We start from the raw sequence: 25,355 nt of genomic DNA on the forward strand, positions 1-25,355 counted from the left end.
TATAGGTGCATTCCTAGAGTCAGTGTGAGCAGCAGAATCTCACTAGTGGAGGAGAAACTGCAACATGGGAAAGTTTGAAATGCAGTGCTGGGAGATTGAAGGAGGCTGTGTACCTGAGGATCCCAGGGGAAAATCAGCCCCTACCCTTGATGAGGATCATGGCAATATGTTAACATATGTGATTTATCTTTGTTTCCCACATAACACTGATTGCAACTTGGTTTCAAACAGGGCTTACAAGGACCTCCTGGGCCAAAAGGGGATCTAGGTCCTTATGGACCCAAAGGAAGAAAGGTGAATAATAATCTGTTTTCTTTGTTATGGCTTGGAGCAGTATAGCTATCTGTTTAGGTCAGGGAACTGTTCTATGCTGAAAGTCAGGTGGAAATTGAACATGAACATTTCACCACACTTGCAGAACAACGCTTGGGGAAGAGGCCTAGTGAGTTGCACTGTTCCTGGCTGTTGCTTTGCTAGGGCGACTTTGATTGCCTGAAATGATCATGCACCCTTTGTCTGCCTTTTTGGGTTTTTTTTGCAAAAGAAGTGTGATCAACATCATGGTGTTGAAAAACAATCTTATTGCAGCAAAATTTATGCTGTATTGAGGCTTCAAGTTTTCCTAGCAACACCTTTTCAAGAATGCACTGAGACTTGCAGTGAAGCCAAAAAGGAAAATGTTGGTTATCATGAGTTCCTGCACCTTGGAACTCCCTGTCTGGTGAGATCAGGCAGGTGCCTTCCCTGTGCTCTTTTCAGCACCTGCTTAAAACATTCCTGTTTAGACAAGCCTACCCAGCTGCTTAAAAAGTTGAGGTAATTTTGATCTGTTTTAATATTTTAACTTGTGTATATTTTAAAGTAGGGTTGTATTTTCTCTTGATTTTACTCTTTTATCTTTTGCAAACTGCATTGAGGGGTTTTTTTTACAACTAAGCGGTGTGTACCGTATTTTTCGCCCCATAGGACGCTCCGTCCCATAGGACGCACCTAGTTTTTTTGGGGGGGAAATAAAGGAAAAAAATTTTCCCTTTATTCCCCCCCCCAAAAGCAGGTCGGGGAAACAGAACCAGGTCGAGGAACAGTGGGATGGCGACGCTGCGCCTCCCTGCTGTCCCCCGAGCTTGTGGGGCTGGCCGATGTCTGCCTGGCGCGGGGGGCGCTCTGCATCAGGGCGCCCCCCCCTGCGGGGCGGCAGGCTGCTATCCGCAGCGTGGGGAGCCTTGCCGGGAACTCCTGCAAGGCTCCCCACGCTGCGGGTGTCTGCCTGGCGCAGGGGGCGCTCTGCTTCAGGGTGCCCCGCCCGCCGGGCAGCAGGCTGCTATCCGCAGCGTGGGGAGCCTTGCCGGGAACTCCTGCAAGGCTCCCCACGCTGCGGATGTCTGCCTGACGCGGGGGGCGCTCTGCTTGGAGGGGAAAAAGTGCGTCATATAGGGCGAAAAATACGGTAAATTTTGAGAAATAAAAATATATAAATATATAAATAAAGCCGTGAAGATGACTTGAGACAGTCACACCTAGTCCCCAAATCTTCACACTTCCCCCTCACAGGATATTTCCCATACTTTAGTGAAGATTAATAGATTCTAGAACGTGTGTTTCTTTGGAGCGTTTGTGACAAAGAGGGATAAAAAAATTGGTAGTAAGATAACCTCCCACTCTACATGGTTGACATTCTGTGTCATCCAAATACCCAAATAATCGCCTACCACAAACTTTGGTCTGGTTGGTTAATGCCAAGGAAGTGGCTCAGAGTAGCTTATATAGTGTTGCATGGAAGGGAACTGTAACACACATGCTTCAATTACTGTCCCATTTTGGAAGGACATTTAACACTGTATCTCTCAAATAAAATGAACTGCTGGAGGACCAATATACTCATTCTGCAAAAATGGGTGTTCTTCTGTCCACTTTTGTGATAACCACTATACCACACTGACTCTCTAAGGTGGCAGGTCTTGAGGTCCTGTATACACACTGGTCACCATCGTACATAAGGGATTAGAGCCAAGTTATCAAGAATGATCAACCAGGGGGGGCTTGCATACACTTCCCTTTCCTCTGCTGTTTCCAGGCCACACTTTAAAGCTCTGTGTCCAAGTCCCAACCCCACAACCTGAGCTTTCCCTGCTCTTTAAAGCTTAACCAGAGCAAATCACACTTTGTGGGAAATGTGAATTTGTGTTTTCTCTGATGGAACACTGAAGAGTGTGTTTTTGTGGGGAAAGTTTTGGGGCAAAACAGAAATGCTCAGACATGGGGCTTTTAAGCAGAGACTTATGCCTGAAAGAGTGGGGCAAAAGGTAAATGTGGATAAGCCCAGAATCTAGATTTCCCAGCATACTTGTGAACAGGACTAGGAAGAAATTCTCCCATCACCAGCTGATTACTGAACATTGGTTCCTTCCAGTTTGGGGCCTACTGTTGTTCCTCTGAAAGTTCTTGAGCTCTTGATCAAGGCTGGTGCCTGCACTCTGGGGCAGATCAAAATTATGCACATGCTTACAGATTATAATTTTAAAAACTGGACGATTGAATTTAAAATAGTGAGTCATATTTAGTTTCACAATTCTGTTTTGTGTCTGGGTTTATTTCCTTCAAGGGAGAGCCTGGGCTTAGTGGAAGACCAGGCAGGACAGGAAACTCTGGAAGTCCTGGAGATAAGGTAAGGTTGAAGACATGGCCTGTAGACGATCACTCAGTTCTTTTCCATGCTGCAATGATGTCCTCAATGTCTCTGTTACCTACACACTCTCTTTGCAAGGAGTCAGTTAAGATGAAAAGGAGCTTGGGGTTCACCATGCTTGGTTTCCCCCACAAGTTCATGAAAGAACAGCCATCTGGCAGTGAAACAACAATCCCTTTGCAGTTGAGAAGATCTGTCTTTCTACCCAGCTCTGATCTGTGTTCTAAATGTCTACGGAGTTAGCGCTGGGGTCAGCGTAGTCAGGTACCTGCTAAAACCCATAGCTCAGCTCAAGTATATTTCTGCCTGGGGCCCATTGGCTTCTGCTGTTCCCTGTTGCTGCCCAAAGGTGACGATGGGCCAGAGAGCAAGCAGGGGTAATGAGAAAGGGGAGAAGAGGCAGTTGCCTCGCTCTTCTCCCTCCCTCTGAGATATTATGAAGATTGGGCCCTAAAATGGTGGGCTGCACGAGCAGCGAAGGTGGGAGGGAGAGCAGCCTTGACATCTGCCACCTGCCCACTCAGTTACTTGCAGAGGCCCAGAGAGAAAGGGGCAAGGGCCATCTTGCCTGAAAACCTTTAATTTGGCTTAAGTCGCCTTACTGGCCAAAGTGGGGGCCCAGAGAGAGAGGATGAATTGTTCTCTCTAGAGGAGGCTATGCTTTTATCTTCATATCTCCCGGTATGCCCCACGGAGAGCCTCAAGGTCCATAAATAGCAACACCCTAGTGGTTCTGGGCCCTAAGGAAGTTAGATTAGCTTCAACCAAAGCCAGGGCCTTTTCAACACTGGCCCCGGCCTGGTGGAACGCTCTGCCTCATGAGACCAGGGCCCTGTAGGATCTGATTTCTTTCCACAGGGCCTGTAAGACAGAGTTGTTCCACCTGGCCTTTGGCTTGGAGCCAATTTGATTCGCTCTTCCTCTTTCTTTCTTTTTTCTTTTCCTTTCTGCTCCTGCGATGAGGTTTCAATATTTTAATGTTGTATTTTAATTTTGTTTTTAAGTTGTATTCATTCAATTTGTTTTTATTATTGCTTGTTAGCCGCCCTGAGCCCGGCCTTGGCTGGGGAGGGCGGGGTATAAATATTATTATTATTATTATTATTATTATTATTATTATTATTATTATTATTACAAAATTCAGTAACAGCCATTTTCCTTCAAGCTTTGGCTTCCAACCTGCTTTCATTTTTCATATAATTCATCCATATGAAGAAACACCTGAAAGAACAAGACTGTGGAAGATTAGCAACTAAATAAAAGATACCCTCCCAGTGCACCACTTTTTCAAATTTTGTCTGTGTAAGCGAATATGTCAATTTTGAATGACATCTCCAAAGAAGACCATCTTGTTTTGGCAGATATATCCATTTCTGTTCTTGAGATCAACTCTTGTCATGTGGCGCACAGCTGGTGCCTGAGCTCCCAGTCACTTATTTCGGAATCCTTTCATTTTAATGTGCTTATTTCTTGTCTCGCATGTGTTTGTTTAGGGACCGCCTGGAGAGTCCGGAGCGCCTGGAGAGAAAGGAGAAATGGGAGATGAGGTAGACATGTAAAAATTCTCCATTGTCTAAATGACCAGATTGCTACACAGATTGGTTTTAACATTTCTTTCCTATTCTTATAGGGAAATCCTGGCCCAGATGGCCCCACGGGAGACAGGGTAAGGCTACTGTTTTCATTACAGGGGAAGTATGCCTGTTGGCTAGAGTAACCAACAATATGAGGACTCGAGGCACCGATTTTGAGTATTCCTCTGAAAACCCAACATAGCAGTAGTTGAGACATGGAGGGCTGATTAAAAGCCATGGGGATGACCTGGCACAGAATGCAGCGACCTGTGAAGTGCTGCAGTAAAGAACCTTCTTCAACTCCTGGCTCCAACCTTGTCCCTGGAGGTTCTGGTGGCCTCAGTAGCTGGGAGTGCTTGTTTCCTACTCTGGTAGGTTTGCCAGCTGCAGTCCTTTTGGGTCAGGGATTACTTGACCACAGCACTCTGTGCTCTGGCAACATCCAGACTGAACTATTGGAATGTGCTCTGCACAGGGCTGCCCTTGAAGTTGCCACAAAGGCTTCAACTGGTCCAAAATGCAGCAGAGACACTATTGGCTGGGGTTCCATTCAGAACTCACATAATCCCCATTCTAAAATAGCTGCATTGGCTGCCAGTTTGTTTCTGGGCCCAGTTCAAGGTGTTCACATGAGTGCTAAAGCCCTCAGTGACCACCTAAGAGATTCTTTCAGGAGTTAAGGGACAGTCTTCGTAGTTTCTTATAGGTTTGGGGGTGGCAGAATGGGAGAAGGCATTTTCTGTAGCAGCACCTAAGCTGTGGAATTTCCTCCTCTCAAAGGTGAGTGTTGCATAGTTTTTGTCATGTCCTGAAGACACAGCCTGATGGAATAAAAGAAAGCTTTGGCCTGCCACCAGAATGGTCAACAGAGTGCACTCCCAGGGAAACCACATAAAATGTGCCACAACCAAGAATGCCTTCTTCCCTGTTGCTCTGGGCTGCCTGAGGAATTGAGCATTGCCATCATTTTTATCCTTTTATGAGGCTGATACATCCCTTAAGTCACAGCTGTCCCAGGAGATCTCCCCCTGTCCCCAACATGTTCTCAACTACCTTCTAAATGGGCTTTTGAGGACAAGCTCTTATACTACCTTCCCCACTCAGTTCTGCCAGATGAGAGAAAACCACAACACAGTCGCATTGTCATGTAGCCATCAGATAACAAAGCTGACTGCTATGGCTGTCAGTCAAATTCATAGCTGAATCCAGTGCGCTACAATTTCCTCATCTCTGACATGTTCTTTATCACACAGGGTGCAAATGGAGAAAGAGGGCCGCTAGGGAACCCTGGTACCCGTGGACCAAGAGGAGAAAAGGTAAACAAGCAAATCCCGAAATAATATTTCAGTAGAGCTTGTTGTCTTTCCTCTCACTGCCTTATTCAATCTCAAGCATGCATGGAAGCTGTCCAAGCTGTGCCAGGCAGAGAGGTCTGCTATATGCTAGCTGGATTTGTTTTTGTCCTTAAATGGGGCCACTCAAAGTTCTGCAGCAGACCCTGGCATTTTACCCTTCCCATGCGCAATGTCACAACGATCATGTGCCCTGTTCCTGCCTTGTGGCCTGAAGCAAGTGCAGACCACCACAGCTTTAGCAGCCCTCAATTGCCAGTTCATAAGCTCTGGTCTCCATCCAGCACTGACCTACCGCCTTCCCTCTCCTCCTGCCAGGGCTGCATCAGAGCAAGGTATGAAAAATGTGCATTGGTTCAGTGCAGGACTTCCTCAAGGGGCCTTGTGTCCCTTCCAAGACTGTGCTTCCTACCATACGTGTTGTTGGCCAAATAGCCGTAAAACAGCAGGTGCAGCATAATGGGGTTGAGAAGGGAGGGGAAGCCACTGACCCTCCTGCCCCACAGCTGGCATCATACATGACGTCAGGTGTGGGGCAGGTAAAGGCAGGGCTCCACAGGAACAACCCAGATCTTACAGCTTCTGTGCTCTGCTCATCCATCAGCCAACGAGCAGTACTCTGTCTAGTAGAAGAAAGGCACAAATATATCTTTAGAGCCGGGAAATGTAGTTGTCATTTGTGATATTCACAAGTTGCACGAGGCATGAAGACGGCTACATAATGTAAAGATTCAAGCGAACTTTGTATGAGATGCGGAATAAAGTGCAAAGCTGTAGAGTGGTTTGGGTCAAACATTGCTGAAGTGCTTGAACATCTAAAAAAAGCCTTTTCCTTTTGCTTCCTAAATTACCCATTTCTATTAAAACCTGTTTATGTACTGAATTTCTTACAGCTCTGTTGGCTTGGAGGATCTGCATGACTCACTGGGGAGTTCCTGGATTGCATTCATATATTGGTGCTAAGCAAACCAAGAACAGTGCAGTTGTAGAGGGGAGGGGAGAATGTTTCTTTTCAGGGAGAGCGTTCAGGTCCTCCATACGAACGGGGCGTAAGTAGGAAAATATTTTATATGTCTGTCCCAAGCTGAATCACCCAACAGGCACATGAGCTGGACAACTTGTAGAGTTTATCTATCCAAAACCAACATGGGCAGTGGCGCAACTTCTGCCAGGGAGAACGGAAAAATGTTCTGATGCCACTGAGAAAAAATAGTGCTGTTAAATAAAAAAAAAACTTCAGTAAGCATCGTGCATTTAAATCATAGGTTCCCCTTCATTTCATCTGCTCAAGACCTCCCAGGGGAAAAAAAGACATTTTGCATTCTACCATATAAGCCTCAGGTGTTTTCTTTTTCTCTTCCAGCTCACTTGGTCAGTCTGTAAGGTGTCTTTTGAAAACCTTATGGTGAAAATACATCTCTGTAACATTCAACTAACCCCACAGTCAGTATTTTGAGCCTAAGCTTCTGGGCCAATGTCAGCCAGATCATGCTCTGCCTTAATGCTCTGTGTCCGAGCATGGGGTTGTTGTGGGGTTTTTTGGGGGGGGTTGCCCTGGGCTTTCCCACTGAAAATCCATTCTTTAAAGTTGAATCAGATCAAACATCAATTCAGGTTTTCCACAGATTGGCGCTTGTTCCAATTGAGCTTTAAAGAGGGTTTTCATTGGGAAAGCTCTGGAACAAAAAAAAAAGGACGTGTATGCTCCAACACAGAGCTTTAAATCATGGACCATGCCTGGGAAGAGTGGAGGAAAGGTAAGTGAGGTTAAGCCCTTAGACATCCTCCCAAGTAAGGGCTATAGAACGGCAGCCTTAAAGGCCCACCTCCTTTCCTCTGTTAGGGTTGTGCGGTGCAAGAGCTTGTCTTGGACTCTGCCCATTGTGCATGCTTTCGTTTGAGTCGTGTGTCACTGTGTGCCTGGTGTGAAGAAACCTCCTGTCCTAACTGCAAACAGTTTGCTCTCTGCTGTCATGCATAGTGGAAATGGAGCCCATACAAACATACAAGCCCATAAATCAGCTTGATGTGCTGGGCAGGCACAGCAGGAGGAAAGTTCAAGCCTCATCTAAATTTCAGTTTCCTGTTTACATCTCATGTTTTCACAAACAGCAGTTCAACTGTACTTTGTGAACCAGATGTGGATAAATGTGCCAGCAGAGTGCCTTAAATTGGGGCTATTTGAAAGGGAGGGAAAAGGGGAGCTCCCGAGGTTTAGGCGCTTTCACGAATGCTGATCTTCAGAATTCATTTGAGCCTCTTCCACAGACAGTGAGCATTCAACAGTCATTCCTCTGAGGAGCACACTGCTTACCCCAGCTTCTCTAATTCCATACAAAATGTTGGACAAGGTGCTCGTTTCTGTTTGCCAGGCTTTCTCTCTGGAGGGCTGTCCTGAGACATCATCATTAAAGTGCTCTGAGCTTACCCCAATAATAATAATAATAATAATAATAATAATAATAATAATAATAATTTATTATTTGTACCCCGCCCATCTGGCTGGGCCTCCCCAGCCACTCTGGGCGGCTTCCATAGAAACAAAAAATACAGTAAAATATCACAGATTAAAAGCTTCCCTGAACAGGGCTGCCTTAAGATGTCTTCTAAATGTCAGGTAGTTATTTATCGCTTTGACATCTGATGGGAGGGCGTTCCACAGGGCGGGCGCCACTACCGAGAAGGCCCTCTGCCTGGTTCCCTGTAGCTTTGCTTCTCGCAGTGAGGGAACCGCCAGAAGGCCCTCGACGCTGGACCTCAGCATCCGGGCAGCGTCCGTACCCCAACCATTATGACTTCTTGCAGGTGTGGAATATTGTGTTCTAGACACTCTATTTCCAAGCAGATTGACAGGAAAGTAGTTTTTCGTTGTCGTTAGATGCTTATTGTGTTGATTCAGTTACCTAAGAATGGATGTGGGCCTTGAGCCAGATTCATTAGCACAATGAAAAAGAGCACCTGTGCCCCCTCCAGCAGCTCTGTGGGGCAAAAACCAGGAAAGTCAAATACCCATCAGGCAAGTGTCATCACACACCCATGTAAACATTTAAGTATAGTTTCTGCATCAGGTTTGGAGCTACACTCTGCAGGCAAAAGACCCAGGATGGGGCATCAATACCGCTGAAGTGTTGCTTGTTTGTTTATAGATCTAAATAAACAATATAAAATAATTGGTTCAGCATCACATTACAAAATACAATTGTTTCTTGCTTGTAATGAACAGTTAACATGCCTTCCCTCAAGGTTGCACATCTGTTGTAGGCATATCACATTTTTCAAGTACTCACACAACAGCATATTTTCCATAGGAAAAATGTGGTTCTTCTGTAGTACTAGAGCTGGAATTCGGGTAGTAGCCATTCTTAGAAGGCAAAGCTGCTCCCATCCTGGAGGGAAGCAAAACGGAACTTGGTCCCTCCTGCCATTTTGTCTTTTGTGCCTCTCTGGAAGCCTCTTCAGATCAGTCCAGTCTGGTATCTCTCCCCTCTCTGCCTGCCTGCCTGCCCTCTCCTCTCTGCCTGTCAGAGGAAGGAAAAAGGTTCTTCCTCAGAGTGAGGCATTCTCGGTGAGGTGGTCTAGGCAAGGGCCTGCCAGTCTCTTTTGTTAATTCCTTAAGTTTAGAGAATGCCTAGCCATCCTGGAAAAGCAGCCATGATACAGGAACTCTCCCACGGTGGCTTTCTGTGAGGAAAGACTCCACTTCCCTTCCTCAGAGTGAGGGAGAGAAAGGGACAAGGCACAGCGCTGCCATGTTACCAACAGCAAAAACAATAAAAATAAGAGAAGCCGGAGAAGGGGCAGCAGTGGGAGGGGGCAGTTGTTTTGTTGCCTTCAGGTGGCACCAGATCCGACACTATCCCTGAGAGGTAGCTCAGACTGAGGGAGAAGGTCTGGCCAAGGCCACCCAGTGAGATTTGTGACTGGGCTGAAATTGTGCCTGGGTTTCTCTAGTGCTGCCCTTAACTATTGCAAGACATTAAAAATATACTCTTATGGATGTGATAGGGCAAGGGCAAAAAGCAACTAAATGTTTGGGTGTTATCTTGTGTTTGTGCAGGGAAATGTACGTTCTGATCTGGTACTTCTGTCAGGGTCACTTATTTCTCCTTTTAAGACCAAGAATCGGATTATGTGAGAGCAGCTTCTCCATCCAGCTTTGCAGAGAACTGGCTGCTGATATCTCTGGCTCCCAATGCACAAGGCAGAAGCTGTGGCATTTCCTGATTTTCCAGTGCAGCCAAATACTCCGCTCATGTCAAGGTTTGGCACCACTGAGAAGGAAGAGGAACTGCCATGTGCTTCTTGGGATGGGCCGGTCCTCTAATGTATTCATTTCTGCAAACAAAGAAAAAACTGTCCTCTAAAGGTACCCGGAGGAGTCTGGCCCTCCATTGCAGGGCCCATCAGAAGTGGAGGACTCAGCCCCAGCCTCACAGCCTCTGCTCATCATGGGTGATGGAAGCTGCAGCCCCACTCCTGCTCCATTGCCATAGATGCCACAGTGCTGCTTTCCTCTTGGAAAGTGGGCTGGCAAGTGACTGTCTCTCCACGAGCAATTTCTCAGCTGTGGGGCTGCAAGAAGCCATTCTGCTTCCCATCAGAACCCCAAGTTCTTTTAATTAATGCAAATCAGCTCAGCAAGGCCACCAGGGAGCTGTTGGTAAATGCCTGTTGCCAGTCAGTTTCCACGTATGCCACTATCCTGGCTTCTTGCCCTTCTCTTGTGTAACAATCCCATAGGTATTTGCACAACAATATCTTGGCCGCCTGCAGAAAGAAAGCGCTGCACACAGAGAATTTGAAATGGGGGGCGAATTGTCCAGACCATTCTTTAAGCAAGAATGTAGCCTTGGTTGGGCTATGAGTAGAGTCACTCATCGTGACAGTAAGAGCTGTTCGACAGTGGAATTTGCTGCCAAGGAGTGTGGTGGAGTCTCCTTCTTTGGAGGTCTTTAAGCAGAGGCTTGACAACCATATGTCAGGAGTGCTCTGATGGTGTTTCCTGCTTGGCAGGGGGTTGGACTCGATGGCCCTTGTGGTCTCTTCCAACTCTATGATTTTATGATTCTATGTGAACCTCTGCGCATAAAGGACTGAGAAGAAGAGGGCCAAAGTGGATGAGATTTTGGCTGTGGGCAAAGGGCCAGCCTGCTCCATGGAGGCCCTGTCATGCACAAACCCTTCCCACGCAAGCGGACACAGGACTCATCCACACTGCCGCTTGTCTCAGGCTTTCTAGGCATGGGTCCAAGCAGTTTTCCTTGTGCCCCACCACTTTCCCTGGGAAAACCCTCTGTTTACTGCTGAATTGGAAGAAACTTCAGTCCGCAAAAACCTGAATAATGTTTGTCCTGATTCAGCAGCAAACAGAGGGTTTTCCCGGGGGGAGCAGTGGGGCAAATGGAAGTGTGGATGAGCCCCCATTTGCATGCAGAATTTGCTCAGTTGCTGCTGTGCTGACTCAGCATTCAAACAGACCAGTCACTCATATGGCTCACGTGGAATACTTACATGGGCAAGTGATTTATCCTCCTTGATTTAGCCTCATGTTTCTTTTGGCCCATTTGAAACTACTGGACTTCTCAGGAATCATGTTTAAATCTTTGAGTTTTCAGGTCATCTGGAAACCGTTCTCTTGGATTATGGTAATGACAATCCCATATTCATGTCGAAACTCAAATGGCTGATGTGGTGAACGTGAGCAAGCTGTGAACAAAACCATTCTATCTGTTGCTGATCCACATGTCACAAACTCCTCTGGAGCACAACACCCCCCAAAAAGAGGGGGGAAACCTGTCATTTTTTAAAAAGTGTTACTGCTCTATGTGTTCAGCACTATGATGCCAAGAGTTTATTTTTGTCATCCTACAACACGCCCTCCAAATGTGTCCATTTTGTTGAAAAAAGTTTTAGCATTAAAAAAGTATTTTACTGAGCATTCCTGCACATCCCCTGCTGTGATGCCAAAGGGTTTTTGTGACTCACAAAAAAAAAATTAGACTTCAGTCGCACCTTCTTAGATGGCTGTCATTCACTGTGGTCAATGTGGACTAACCAGGTTAGTCATCGCTGCTCTAGGGATTTTCTGCTTGATATGGGTTGGTCTCATCTCTGCTGATTACAGGGGAAATCCAGCACAATTAGATATGGAGAAGACACCTTACTCCTGTAATTATCATGTTTGTTTGCTGTTCCATTCTGCAAAGTATTTTTGTTGATGCCTTTTCAATTTCTTCTTGGTTTTTAGGGTGAGCCAGGGCCACAGGGTGACCAAGGACGAGAAGGACCTTTTGGACCACCTGGAGAACCAGTAAGCCATTGCCCACCCACTTGATAGTCCATATCTGTTGAATGGGCAGAGGCAAAAGGCAAACTAATGCATGCGAGGGAACAAGAGATCAGCTCAGGAACCCAGCCAGGACTACAGCAGCTAGAGATAGCTCTTAGACGCTTCTCCACAACCCTTGTCTGGTCTGCATGTTACCTCTGACCCACAGTGAAAGCTGGAAATTGCCATGTGTTGGTTGAGAAAATTTCAACAAAATGAATTTTTGGCAGGGAACAATGTAATGAAGTAACAGTGCTAAAATTAATAAAAATAGACCAATAAGCATCAAGCGTCAAGAAAAATCAGGCAAGGGATGGGGAACTTGTGGCTCTCCAGAAGTTGCTGGAGGTGAACAAAGGGAGGGCCACAGTTTCCCAGTCCTTGAAATAAGACTTGGTCCTTTCACTTTGGGTTCTTTAGCACTCAATCGGCACAAACGACAATTCTGGTTTTCCCTGGATTGCCATTTCTTCCAATCTGTTGCTAAAGAGCGGGTTTTCCCTTGGAAAAGGAGTGGGGCAAAGGGAAAACTACTTGGACCCGTGCCTAGAAAGTGTGGGTCTTGTGGAAAACCACTCAGATGTGTGATTTCTAGGCACAGGAGAAGCAGAAGTGTGGAAGAACCCTTTGTGAATGAGAAAACCTTGGCTGCATCCCGAATATCTTGAAACGCATAGTATAGGGTTGTGCAGATACTATTAATGACACAACCAGTTTGGTCTTAATGATGTTTTATTACATTTTCATTTTTTTACCCTTCCTAGTTGCCCAAGTGTACCCCCGGGGGTAGCGTATCCTTCCTCGGGTTCCAGAAATTCTTGTCCTGTTTTTCAAGAAAGGATTCTTTGCTCTAGTCTGTTTGCCAAAATGCATCCCATCCAGTCTGTTGTGAAGTATCAGTTTTTATAGCAATAGTATTGAGCGTAGTTGAAATTAAATGCAGGTGTCCTCTGTCAGAAGGAATAATTAAAAACAGCCTGCTAGAAGAAAAGCTGCTAGAATAAAAGCTGGCATAAGTCCCACCCTGGAGATGAGAGCCTTCCCCAAATCCGTTGGCTCACACTGGTTGGTGCAGGAGCTGCCTGCCTGCACTGTGCAGCACAGAAAGCAGCTGAGAAGTTGGTGTAGACGCGTTCTTCAAAATGGGGGAAGGCAGCTGCACAGCTACCCAAGGGATGTTACGCCACAATTATTTGATCTGACCATAGTAAGATACGTACATTTTAAGATGTTTAAGATACATACATGGACAAGGTGATGTAGGCACTTGAATTTGTGTCTAAAAGGACAAATAAATCATCATTTGAACTGACGTGAACATCATAAAAATCTGAAGCCCGCCTTTCAGGAAAGAAGTAGGACTGGCTACAAGTTTTGGGGAAATGCAGAGGTTGGGGAATAGACCAACTGATTCTGTCTTGTTCCCTCCTCTTTCCTGGCAAAACCAGAGTGGAGGCTGGACGGGGTAACCTTTGAGGTCTTCCAGCCCTACAATTCCATGATCCTACTAGCGCTTTGCTTTTGTTCAGTTGCAGTGAATTTCTGGTTCTTCAGTCTACAGCACAGGAATGTTGACACTGCTTAATTCCAGCACCCACCTCCAAATAAAAAATGGTCCTTATTCCCTTCCAGGGCACATTTGTTAACAATATGTACCCTACGCTCATTTTCCCCTCCCCAAGACAGATGTTGCCTTTCATTTAGTTCCTATGACAGCTTTGGCTGTTCTTTTCGAGGGGCAGAGAAAAGTCAAATTCTTACACCTTCTGCCAGGAAATGCTGTCTCATGCTGTCCATGCCTTCTAACCCCATTCTATGACACAAACAAATCGGACTGTGTGACATTTTCCAGTTGCTTCATATTAGTTATTCTTGTGCACGTTGGTTTAGAAAATGGTTCAGCATTACTGCCCTGGGCTCCTTTGGGAGGAAGGTGGAATATAAAGTGAGTGAGTGAGTAAACAAACAAACAAACAAATGCATTCAGTTTATACAGGTCAGCCTGTGAAAAAAGCATCAGTACAGTAGTCCAATCCTATCCATGGCTACTCAGAAGTGTGTCCAATTGGACTTGCTCTCTTATATTGCATCTGAGTGCAACTCGGAACTGTTAGATCCAGATTGGCCCGTGATGTATGTCAAGCCATTCACATTTCAGTTCTGCCAATCCATCATGAAATCATATAGCCGATATGCCAAAGGGATTCGCCAGGAGGTCATTGAGGGAGTTTGGAGCTGAGGCTTTTGCTCTTTGCACAACTTTATGCTGACCACATATTTTGAAGGGTGAAGCCGTTGAGATGTCCTCCCATTTTTCTAGGGTGAAGCAGGCACAGCTGGCCCTAAAGGATACAGAGGAGATGAAGGCCCTTCTGGACCGGAGGTTAGTATATTCTAATGCCCAGGATTAGGGGATCTGTTCCTTGCCTCAAGAGCTTAAAAGGCCACACACTTCATAGACAGCAATGTTGCAGAATGCTATGCTGCAGAAGTCAGAGAGCATCATGTGTTTTCATGACATACAGAGTTATACATCAAAGGCTACTTAGAAGACATGGAATCTCGTGCGTCTTCTGCCCCTGCTTGCTCCTCAGGGCAACCCCCAGTTACACCCCTGGCCAACCCCCTCCCAGCCCCAATAGTTAGGACTTCAAAGTGAACCAATTCGAAGGGCTTTCGAAGGGCTTTCAAACTGCCCTTTGTAAACATCCTTTCCAATGGAAATTTGAGCAGTAAAATTAAAAAAAAGTTGCCATTTGCAGTATCTTAGCAACCGATTTGCAAAGACAGCCCCATCTGGAAAGCCCATAGAGTCCTATAGAACGTTAAAGGCAAACTATGTATTTATTTAGTATTTAAGGCACCAGAGGATGATTCGCTGTTTATGTCTCAACAAGTGCTGTCCGTATGGCAATGACTTTGATGCTTTCCCCTATGTGCTTTATAGGGTCCTAAAGGACTGCCTGGCCCACCTGGATTACCTGGAGAAACTGGCTTGATGGGTGACAGGGTGAGTGTCCTAAAGGAAGCGTGCAAAACGTGAGAGGAGACCACCGAGCTGGACCAGGAGGACTCTGCGCAGTCCTCTTCCTCCCAGCTCCTTGGGAAGCAACTTCTCCAGACCTGAGAAGCAAATGGTGGTCAGGGGGAGAGGGGAACAGAGCAAACCAGGTGCTCACTGGAGTGTCTGAGGAGACAATGGGGGGAGGAGAAATCCATCCCCATCTGAGAGCGGCTGCTGTGCTTCGCTTACTTCTCCCTCAGGCTCCCTCCATGTCCCTTTCGCTCCCTCGCCCACCTGCCAGATGCAGCGCTGCTGAGGAGAAAAGGGGAAGCAGGGCTTCCCCAGCCCTGTTCTCATTGCTGCCTCACTTGTGAACCTGCAAGAAACCAGGGCTGCTGTGTCCAGTCGCCAGTCACGGGCTCCAGAACAACCGTCAGCCCCCCCTCTTCCCTCTTGGGTCCCCCCCCCACTCTCAGCCTCTGTTTCTCTTGCCAGCCACCCTCCCTTCATCCCGCTCTTTCTAGCCATGGCCACAACGGCCTTCAGGTGGGAACCGGCACCCTTTTTTCTAGGGGGGGGGGAAAGCACTGCCTGTAACATAAAGTTCTCTGGTGGCTAACAATGAGTCGATCCCAGGGACCCTGCCAGCTTAATAGACTAAGGACATACAAGGTTCATAAACTAAACTTTGACGTCTCCTCTTGGTTTTGGAACTTCCTCTTAGGGAGAAGATGGCCGAGCAGGAAATGGCACAGATGGTTTCCCCGGTTTCCCGGTGAGTTTCACTCCAGAAGGCCAAAGTTTAAGAAAGAATTCAGACAAAGCTTATTACCACTTGCATTCTTTTTTTTATTTAACTTCCTATTTTCCTTCTCTTCCTAAGGGATATCCTGGCAACAGAGGTGATCCTGGGGCTAATGTAAGTCTCAGTCTCTCCTTTCTTTACTCTTGGTACTCAGGCATGCCATATCTCCTCCCCACACAGGTTGAAAGTATCAAGCATTGAAATCATATGCTGGTATATTTGTTAATATACAGTACAGTAATATACAAAACAGTAACGTGGAACAGCTTTAGAGCTGATACTTGTAGTTTCTGAAAAGATAAACAAGATCTTTGGGAGATTTTCAGGTAACACCATTATCTGGAGAGAAAAGTGTGATTGTGAATTATTGTACTAGTCTATTGGTAAAAGCAACTTAACTGGAAAGCAGGATGCAAGCAGACTTCTCCAAGTTTAGGCTACAAGAACTTTTCATAAATTTCTTCTCTGATTCAGATCAAAATATTGCTGGCTGCCATCCCATGTCACTACCAGCCCTTTCTGCCACTGCCAGCAGTCCATTCCCAACACAGTGCCCTGTTCCCTTCCCACAAGTGGGAACTGTTGCTCTCAGGAGGACTACATATCCCATGGTCCCTGGCGCTTTGTGCCCCAGTGCTCTGCTAATCAATATAGAAGGATAATATGAATTGTGTTCATATTTTCACCACAAGAAATTCTGCTGTTCCCAATTTAATCCAAAGCAAATTTGAGAGAGCTTGCCCTTTTGTGCTGAAAAGCCTTTCCTTGGCTAAGCATCTTATTGCAAATTGTAAACAGTACACTAATAACTGTTTGCCTAATGTTTCTAATAAGCATATGAGAGGTTTTGCCCACATTCTACCCAGAATTGCCTTGCAGTGCAGGGGAGGCAGATGATTGCTCTGAATGTAGCTTGGTAACAAAAGGTCTAGGTCCAACGGATGGAATGTATCTGAACGCCTTCTGGTGATCTCTTGCCTGCAATCAAGCATGTTGACAAGAAGCAGAGAGCACTGTGTCTATGGACAATGCCTCTTTCCATGGTTAACTGCAGGAGCTGAGTGCCACGTCGTTTGTATACTTCTGCCCAATGGCTTTATATCTTCCCTTTTCAGGGTACCAAAGGCTATCCTGGTCCCAAAGGCGATGAAGGAGAGATCGGAGACCCAGGACTGGAAGTAAGTAAAAGAACGGGATAGATTATTCCCTTGTGCAATATAATCCATGAGTTTTATTTCCCACCATACATCTTTATTTGAAATATATGATAAAGTATTCAGCAATATTATTCAATACTTTAACCCATCCATTATACTATTCAAAAATATGTGGAGGGAGTAGTAGAAAACTTGTCTGGACAGATAGGGAAGTAACAGTGTGTATTTGGAAAGAATTGAGTTGCTTGGTCATGGAAGACAGGCAGAACAGGAGAAGAAAATTTCTGTTCCCTTTTAGACGCGACAAAATAACTCCTATTTACCAAGTCTTTGAAAAAAACTAATTGAAATAAGTGATGACACAGAAAAGAGAAAACACACTTTGGCCAACTTTAGCTGAGTTCGCCATCTGAGACAACAGCTAGAATTAGAAATATGCAATTACCTACAGATGAAACATTCTTGATTCAAGTACGTGCTGTGGAAACAAATGGGAATTCCTTCCACCTAAATGTATTTAGGTTTGCAGTTTACATTTCTGAGAGACATTAATTGTTATTTATTTGTTTAAGAATTTATGTCAATATAGTGTACAATTCATTCTAAACAATATAAAAATGCACATTAAAACCAGCTTAAAATCAAACAACCTAAAACCCAAGATAGAAGAAAGAACATTAATAAACACCAGTTGAAATAATAATCAAATATACATTATTTGCTATCAAAGGCTTGAGTGATCAGGACAATCTTAGTCTAGTGCTTCAAAGATAGCCATGGTGGTACCAGGCAAATGTTCCTGGGAAAGGCCAGTTGAAGGGCCAACACAGGAAAGGCCTAACATTTGAAGGCTTGAATATCCATTAGGAGCAAGGCTTCAGATGATGATCTCAGCAGACAGACAGGCTCATGACAGAGGTGGTGTGTGATGGGCAGGTACAGTGAATTTAACTACCAAAGATTGGAGCACTTGTTTGGGGGTTTTGAATTTAGAAAAAAATATGACGAAGGAGGAAATGATAGAAGTTTATAAACTTATGAGCAGTAGGGAGTGAGTGGATAAAGGAGATTCTTCTCCCACTTTCATAACATTAGAACTCGGGATCACTCAATCTTCGTTTTGCATGGGGGTTCCATTCTGAACCCCTGCATGAGTCGGTGGAGCACATGTCAACCTGCTCTGCCCTGTTCCACCCCTGCCCCATTCCGCCCCTTTCCATGCTGTCTTTATGACCTTTTGGGGCTAACTTCTGTGCCGTGCACAGGATCGTGATTGCATGTCATTCAGACATGCCTAAATCAGTTGTTGCCTGTACGTAAAAGACAGCACCATTTCATACAGTGAATAAATAACTTATGGAACTCACTGCCACAGTGTATGAACTAGAGTTCCAAAGGAAGTGATACAAACATTATAGGACCAATTTTCAGGCTTTTTATCATGGGTGACGATGGAGTGATTTATCTTTTCAAAATATGTGTGAATTACTATAAATGTATAGATGTCATCTGCATTCAGGTAAGATTTATATACAGTGGTGCCTCGCAAGACGAAATTAATCCGTTCCGCGAGTCTCTTCGTCTTGCGGTTTTTTCGTCTTGCAAAGCACGGCTATTAGCGGCTTAGCAGCTTAGCGGCTATTAGCAGCTTAGCAGCTATTAACGGCTTAGCGACTTAGCGGCTATTAATGGCTTAGCGGCTTTAAGAAAAAGGAAACAAACTTGCAAGAACTCGCAAGACATTTCGTCTTGCGAAGCAAGCCCATAGGGAAATTCGTCTTGCGGAACGACTCAAAAAACGGAAAACCCTTTCGTCTAGCGAGTTTTTCGTCTTGCAAGGCATTCGTCTTGCAGGGCACCACTGTATTTCTCATCTGTTCACATGTTGCAGGTTCTCCTGAGAGTGCCGTGTTGTGGCTCTTGCACCTTCCATACCTGGGGGGAAAGTGACATGCAACCCACTCCTTAGATAGGAAGTGATCTCACAGATGCTAATCGACCAGTTTGATTGCTCAGTTGTCATAGTAAGAAAGTTGAGCAAAGGCAGCCCAGAAGTCCTTCTCTAACTTGACTGTCTTCTTTAACACAGAAAAGAGTGTAAGCGTCCCCTTAGGAAACGGGTGTCTTTTTCTTCCAGAGCAATGCAACTGGGACCCGAGGCATGAAAGGAGCCAAAGGTTACAGAGGACCAGAAGGACCCCCAGTGAGTAATAAAGTTCCCACTAACTATGGATTATGAAGGAACAGGCCTTTGGGGAGCTACTTGGGATATATTACTATATACAATAACTGACTAGCTAATAGTCTTTTATCAAAATGCCTTAGGTAACAAATTGCACCTGAGCCAATGCCCGGTGCTCTTACGAGGATAGCAACAAGAATATCTTCACAACTCTCAAGAAGAAGAAATATCAACCACAACATTCAAAGGCATTTTCATTGGCAGAGATTCTAATCCTCATAGCCAGATGACTATGAGTACAAGTGGGGAGGTGTATAATTTGGATTATGAGTAATTAAAAGAACTACAGTGGGGATCCCTTGGTTTTAATTTTTGGTGAGAAGTGTTTGGTTAGGAGGGTTTCCTGTTTTTGAGGGGTGTTGCCAGTTTATTTCTTTGTCTGTGTGGGGAGATCCCTGCAGTAGCAACTTGTACCCTAGCCCATTTTTTTCTGGGATTAGAGCTCATCTCATCACTCTCGAAGGCACCACAGGACTCTGCCATTTTTGTAACAACTGTCTGACATAGCTTTCTCTCTGGAATTTGTCTGATGCAACTAAGTATTCTCTTGGCACTTGTACAATGTGTTGTTTTCCAGGGACCTGCAGGACCCAGAGGCCCTCCAGGACCAGATGTGAGTAAAACCGGCCTTACATGACACTTGGGTCCTTCTCTTAGTGAAGGGTTGAGTGATTGTGGAGGGAAGTGTTCAGCAAAGCAAAACAGAGTAGAGATGCACTCTGGCTTGTCCTAACAAAGCTCAGTCCCTGAGTCAGTGACTTTCCCTTCTTAGCTTTCAGTAGAATTTCTAGCTATCTGTCTTTCCTTTTGACGATCTGACTTTAAAGTGAAGAAAACAGAGGTGACTTGTTGTGGACCTTCCTTACAGCCTTGCATTTTCTTTCACTGGTAGACACCCCAGATACAGCCTTTGCCCCCTCCTTGTTCCTTATGCCAGTTCTGAGATTTATACGCTCATTGGGGGGCTCCCACAACCCATAGACTAACTTTGTTTGTACAGTAGTGTAGTCAGCTAAGAGGGGACAACTTCAGAATGGCAGATCAAATGGCCATCTTTTCAAGGAAGCAAGGAATAAGCACCCATTCACAATATTAACTAGAATTCATTACTTTACCCTGAAATCAAGACTAAAGTGACAGTGTTGTTTCCACCAATGGAAACTACCTCCTTTCCTTCCTGCTTATTAGATAATGCTCCACAAATGCAGCCTGCCCTCTCAGAAAAACATCTAATGCTTCACATACTGCCTGGTGACTTGATTGCTAAATGTGACAGGGCTATTTTCTTGGGCTATAACTGCAATGAAGGACCCATCTAAAGGGGGATGCAGAATGATTCTTAATTTCCAAGACCTGGATGACACCAATGTTTCTTCGTTTGTTTCCAGGAATGTGAAATTTTGGATATCATAATGAAAATGTGCTGTAAGTATTCTGACTCCTACTGTTGCAGAATTAGCAGCTGTATCATTGCCAGTGACCAAGTCAGAATAAGAAACAATAGGTTGTTGACTTTAACCAAGCTTCACACCATCACATTGATTCTGGGATCCAAGTCTTCATGTTTCTAAATGGATTCAGGCTCAATGTCACAGAACCAGGTAGCCAGCTTGGCTCTAGTCAACAGAATTCATTGCCCAGAGTCATCTGAAAACCAGTTGGATCTATCATGCAGCAAGGGCCCATTATCAATTCCCCCCCCCCAATCAGGTCCCAAGGGCCAGTCTATTGGTTTTTTGGACCAGTAACAAGCCTTGTATCCTATCTTCCTCTAATTCAATTTTTTTAAGTGGGTAGCGTGACTCAAGCTTGGAGGGGACTTCTCCTCCATTAAGTAGTGTATTTCTGGTGTGAACCCAAGAGAAAGGGAAATTGAAACCTGATTCTGTGTGCTGCCTGTTTTGGCAAAGAAGTTCACAGGCTAAGGCTCTTAATTTTTTTTCATCCTTTATTTATATTTTGAAGGTATTAAACGTTTGCATCTACTATTGAATATCATCCAAGCAAATTATTTCCTACATTCCAAAAACCGCAAAGAAATTATAAAAGAGATTATTTACAATGTTTGGGAAAGGCCTCCCCCGTGCATGCTGTCTGCAGTCGCAGTTTTAACTAGTTGAGCAACTCTGTTGCACTGGGAATTAGGATTTCCTGTATACCTTATCTTCATCCTTGTTACATTTGTTGTTTACATCAAATTACATTTGCTGCTTAACAAACTCTGTGGTTATTTTCCAGAGTTTATTAAACACTAAATGTGATTTCATTATTAATTGCAGTCAGGGATGTCAAACAATCCCAAAATATGTGTTCCCGCTGAAATGTCCTTCAGCATTTTTATTATACTTCCCTCTTTACTTTTTGCTAAGTAGCATATGCTGGATTTGAAAAAGAAAACATCTGGGATATGAAAATCATCTTAAAGTTGACCTAATAGCAGGGAGAAAGTTTTCAACATCCTCATATTGATATTTAATTTCAGTGCTCTTTAGAGTCACAGTGAGTTTGAAGTCGATTCTCAGCATATTTGTTTTGTTTTCTTCCTCTCTCCTAGCTTGCTGCGGTGAGTGTCATTTTTGCAGTTTCTTTAACAACATTATTGCATTTTCATTTAAAAAATTGCCACAAGATTCAGATGGAGGAAGCTTACTCTTCAAATGCTCCTCTAAGACCCCTTGTCACTGTCTCCATTTTATGGCCTTCTGCTATAGCTGTTTACTGCTACAGTCTTAAGTTATTGTGCTTCCATAACATTGGTCATCACATAAAAAATGCCCACATCATCTACACAACCTTGCTGGTGTCCCAGAGATGCATGTGCAGCCCTTTCAATAAGTGAGTAAATAACTCAGAATCATCCTTTCTTTCGTTGCCTTAGCCTTTGCAAGGATGTTCCTATGATGCCCTTATATCTGTTCAGGTGGCCCAAACAGAACCACTGAAAGTTAAATAAGTTCTCTTGAATTACATCTGGGTGTATAAAGGAATTAGGGCAATTATTACTTTCCTTTCAAACTGCTACTTCATCAGACTTGAGTTGCAGTCCTAAGGGCATTTACTTAAATGTATTTTATAACAAAATATGACATTCTGAGAGGATGAAGATGAAGCTCTGATTTAGTGTGAGTTTACATGTTCCCTCACATTGTAATAGGGATTCTGTGTAAAAAAAACACACCATGTAAACATACTCTAAATTATGTCATCACACAAATCATGGTTAAAGAAGCTTACAGTGCAGTTTAATATCTAAATTAACTAACAGTGGTTTGCAACTGGCAAATCAGAAACAAAAACCAATATTTGAGGTAGATTTGCAAACTGTGGTTATACTAACTATGATTTGGCATGACTGGTCAAATCATAGTTACAGCTGCTTCTCTGCCTTCAGATTTATCCAGACACTGAAGTGTTGAGCAAGGAAAATAATAATGTCAGCATCTCTAAACAATGGTTTGCCTGTAATGTTAGCAGTGCAAACCATAGTTTGGATTCTAAACTAAACTTAGCATTTGGCAAGAAGTATAACTTTTCTTACTGCTGTTGTAGTTGGTTCCCTTGGGTTGTTCAGCATCTGAAAGAAAGCCTTCATACTTCCACGAATGCTTCTATTGTGTGGTTCTGTGCTGTGTTACAGAATGCAAGTGTCTTCCTGGCGATGTTCTGTTTGTGCTGGACAGTTCAGAGAGCATTGGCCTGCAGAACTTCCAGATTGCTAAGGATTTCATTGTCAAGGTCATTGACAGGCTTATCAAGGATGAAAAAGTGACGGTAAGACTTGCAAACATCACATATACCCCCCCAGCAATATATGTTTAATGCATGTTATCATAAAACAACTGAGATACTTTCAAGTTTCCCAGCATTGTCAAAATCAACTACCTCCAGAACCTTACCCAGAGAAGAGGATGCTGCTGTTACAGTTCCTAGATGTTATAAACCGTTCTTGGTGTCTTTGTTTATGATAATACATGGACTGGAAAACATCATTTGATGTTTAACTTTTCTCTTAACAGTTTAGACCAGGGGAGACCAACGTTGGTGTCGTTCAGTACAGCCATGACAACACCCAGGAACTGGTGGCCTTGGGAGATAGCAACATTGATAACATTGGAGCCTTTAAGGAGTAAGTTTAGATCAGATAATTGGGAGTTAAAGAGGGGTTATTGTGCTCAGTTTTATATGTGGCACCTCTGCGGGATGTTTTCCAGGTATCTGAATACTTATTGCAGGAATGCTTAGCCCTAAGCACACACTCAATATGAGCCACTACCCTGGGTTTCATTGCACAAGCAACAATTGTGGCACTACAGCCCCTGAGGCATGGCCAGGTTTAGCTCTCATCCTAAAGGCATAACTAAACTGCACTCAGTTACTTTGTCAAGTAAATGTCTGCCTTGCACTCTGATAGGAAGAAATACTAAAGGACTGTATTTGGGAACAATGCATCAATGACTCTAAAACTGGGGGGAAATGACCATTGTAGTAGATCATCTTGATCATTACATGATAAGAGACAGACCAACATGTCTTCTGCCACAGATATGCCAAGTGGAATTCTAGGGCACATTAGCAAAATGATGGGTAAGCAGAATTGCCACCTGATGCTTAATGCATTGGGACAAAGATGCTTCCTTCTCCTGGGAAATTATCTGATTGGGAGATATTTCTTCTAAGAATCTTAAGGCTGATCTGGGTATTTACGCGAAGAGATCACCTGCCTTCAACCCATCCAACACCTCCCATCCCTCTTTACCTTGAATTTCCCTGTCGAGTCGGTGTCTTTGTTATACAAAACTCACCGATGAGCAGTGCACGCATAAATCTCTGTATTATTAGGATTTTGCTCACTATTTATTATCGCCTTGCAGCACTGGATAGGAACACTCCAGCCACCTCTATGCTCCCATAGTAATATGTTGATTTTGCCTCCATTTGAGAGGTGCCAGGAAATCACTAGCTGAATGGAGTTTTGCTGCAAAAATTGAGAATTTTAAAAATACTCCCCACCTCCTCTGATTTCTAATCTATAGGCATGCTGTTCAAATTAACTCTCTACCACAGAGCTTTCCAAACTGTGCATTGCAACACGTTAGTGTGTCTGCTGCAGTGTGTAGGTGTGTCGCGCAAACACTCCCCGCTCTCCTCCCAGGACAGGAAAGGGGGTGGTTTAGCCTCCGGTTTGCTAGGAAAACTGAATTACTGTGTTGTAAAATGATGCATGTCTAAAATGTGTGTCACCAACATAAAAAGTTTGGAAAGCTCTCCTCTGCCATGAATGCTTTGAAGATAAATAACCAATAAAGCTGCTCACTGGAAGGACAGATCATGAAGCTGAGGCTCCAATAGTTTGGCCAGCTCGTGAGAAGAGAAGACTCCCTGGAAAAGACCCTGATGTTGGGAAAGATGGAGGGCACAAGGAGAAGGGGACAACAGAGGACGAGATGGTGGGACAGTGTTCTCGAAGCTACCAGCATGAGTTTGACCAAACTGTGGGAGGTAGTGGAAGACAGGAGTGCCTGGCGTGCTCTGGTCCATGGGGTCGCGAAGAGTCGGACACAACAACTAAACAACAACAAATCAATAAAGCAATTGATTACCTTGGTTTGGGGTACATTGATTGACTGATACATTGCCAATTGAGAGTACATGAGAACTTCCTCAGAATATAATTTTGCACTTCCTATGCAAATTAGTAAGATTACATCACTTTCTCACATTGCTAGCACAAAAATTATTTAGGTTTGTTCATGGTAAGTGCTTTAGATTTTCTGGAAGGAAAAGCAAGTAAACCAGACTTAACAGGGGAGGCAAACCAAGAATAAGGAAAGAGCTGGGAGACAGGTCTAGATTTCTCTGTCAGAAGAGGAGCTGGCACTGAAACTCAACGCTGCTTGCTTTGCAGAGCTGTGAAGAACCTGCACTGGATTGCTGGTGGCACATATACTGGGGAGGCCCTTCAGTTCACCAAGGATAACTTGCTGCGGCGCTTTCCCTCTGAGAAAAGAGTGGTCATAGTCATCACAGACGGACGATCCGATGTACTTCGGGACCAAACACCACTCAACGTTCTCTGTGAAAGCAAGACCCAGGTGAAATCAATATTATATGGAGGGCAGGAGGAGGGATAGGAAAGCCTTATTGGGTCAAGGTGTGTCTTCCTATTGAGAAAAGTTTGGGTCAGTGACTTTGGTTAAGCCAGGAGGA

General features: G+C 44.5%; 1 protein-coding gene across 3 annotated transcripts in view; it reads left to right on the plus strand.

Annotated features, from left to right (window-relative positions):
* The window catches only part of COL6A1 (collagen type VI alpha 1 chain), a 51,757-nt gene that overhangs the window by 22,059 nt on the left and 4,343 nt on the right, over positions 1-25,355 (plus strand). For 2 of the 3 annotated variants that reach the window (XM_083473389.1, XM_083473390.1), the window contains exons 15-31: positions 232-294; positions 2,603-2,665; positions 4,180-4,233; positions 4,317-4,352; positions 5,514-5,576; positions 11,860-11,922; positions 14,261-14,323; positions 14,888-14,950; positions 15,669-15,719; positions 15,828-15,863; positions 16,865-16,927; positions 19,044-19,109; positions 19,726-19,761; positions 20,537-20,573; positions 22,786-22,919; positions 23,165-23,274; positions 25,054-25,240. In XM_083473389.1, coding sequence (XP_083329515.1) covers positions 232-294; positions 2,603-2,665; positions 4,180-4,233; positions 4,317-4,352; positions 5,514-5,576; positions 11,860-11,922; positions 14,261-14,323; positions 14,888-14,950; positions 15,669-15,719; positions 15,828-15,863; positions 16,865-16,927; positions 19,044-19,109; positions 19,726-19,761; positions 20,537-20,573; positions 22,786-22,787 — 759 coding nt within the window. In that variant the 3' untranslated portion in view covers positions 22,788-22,919; positions 23,165-23,274; positions 25,054-25,240. Of the gene's footprint in view, positions 1-231; positions 295-2,602; positions 2,666-4,179; positions 4,234-4,316; positions 4,353-5,513; positions 5,577-11,859; positions 11,923-14,260; positions 14,324-14,887; positions 14,951-15,668; positions 15,720-15,827; positions 15,864-16,864; positions 16,928-19,043; positions 19,110-19,725; positions 19,762-20,536; positions 20,850-22,785; positions 22,920-23,164; positions 23,275-25,053; positions 25,241-25,355 lie in introns of those variants that run through there. The other variant, XM_083473388.1, reaches the window with a different exon arrangement.

This window comes from Podarcis liolepis, assembly GCF_965112155.1.
Source record: "Podarcis liolepis genome assembly, chromosome: 1".
Classification (NCBI taxonomy): domain Eukaryota; kingdom Metazoa; phylum Chordata; class Lepidosauria; order Squamata; family Lacertidae; genus Podarcis; species Podarcis liolepis.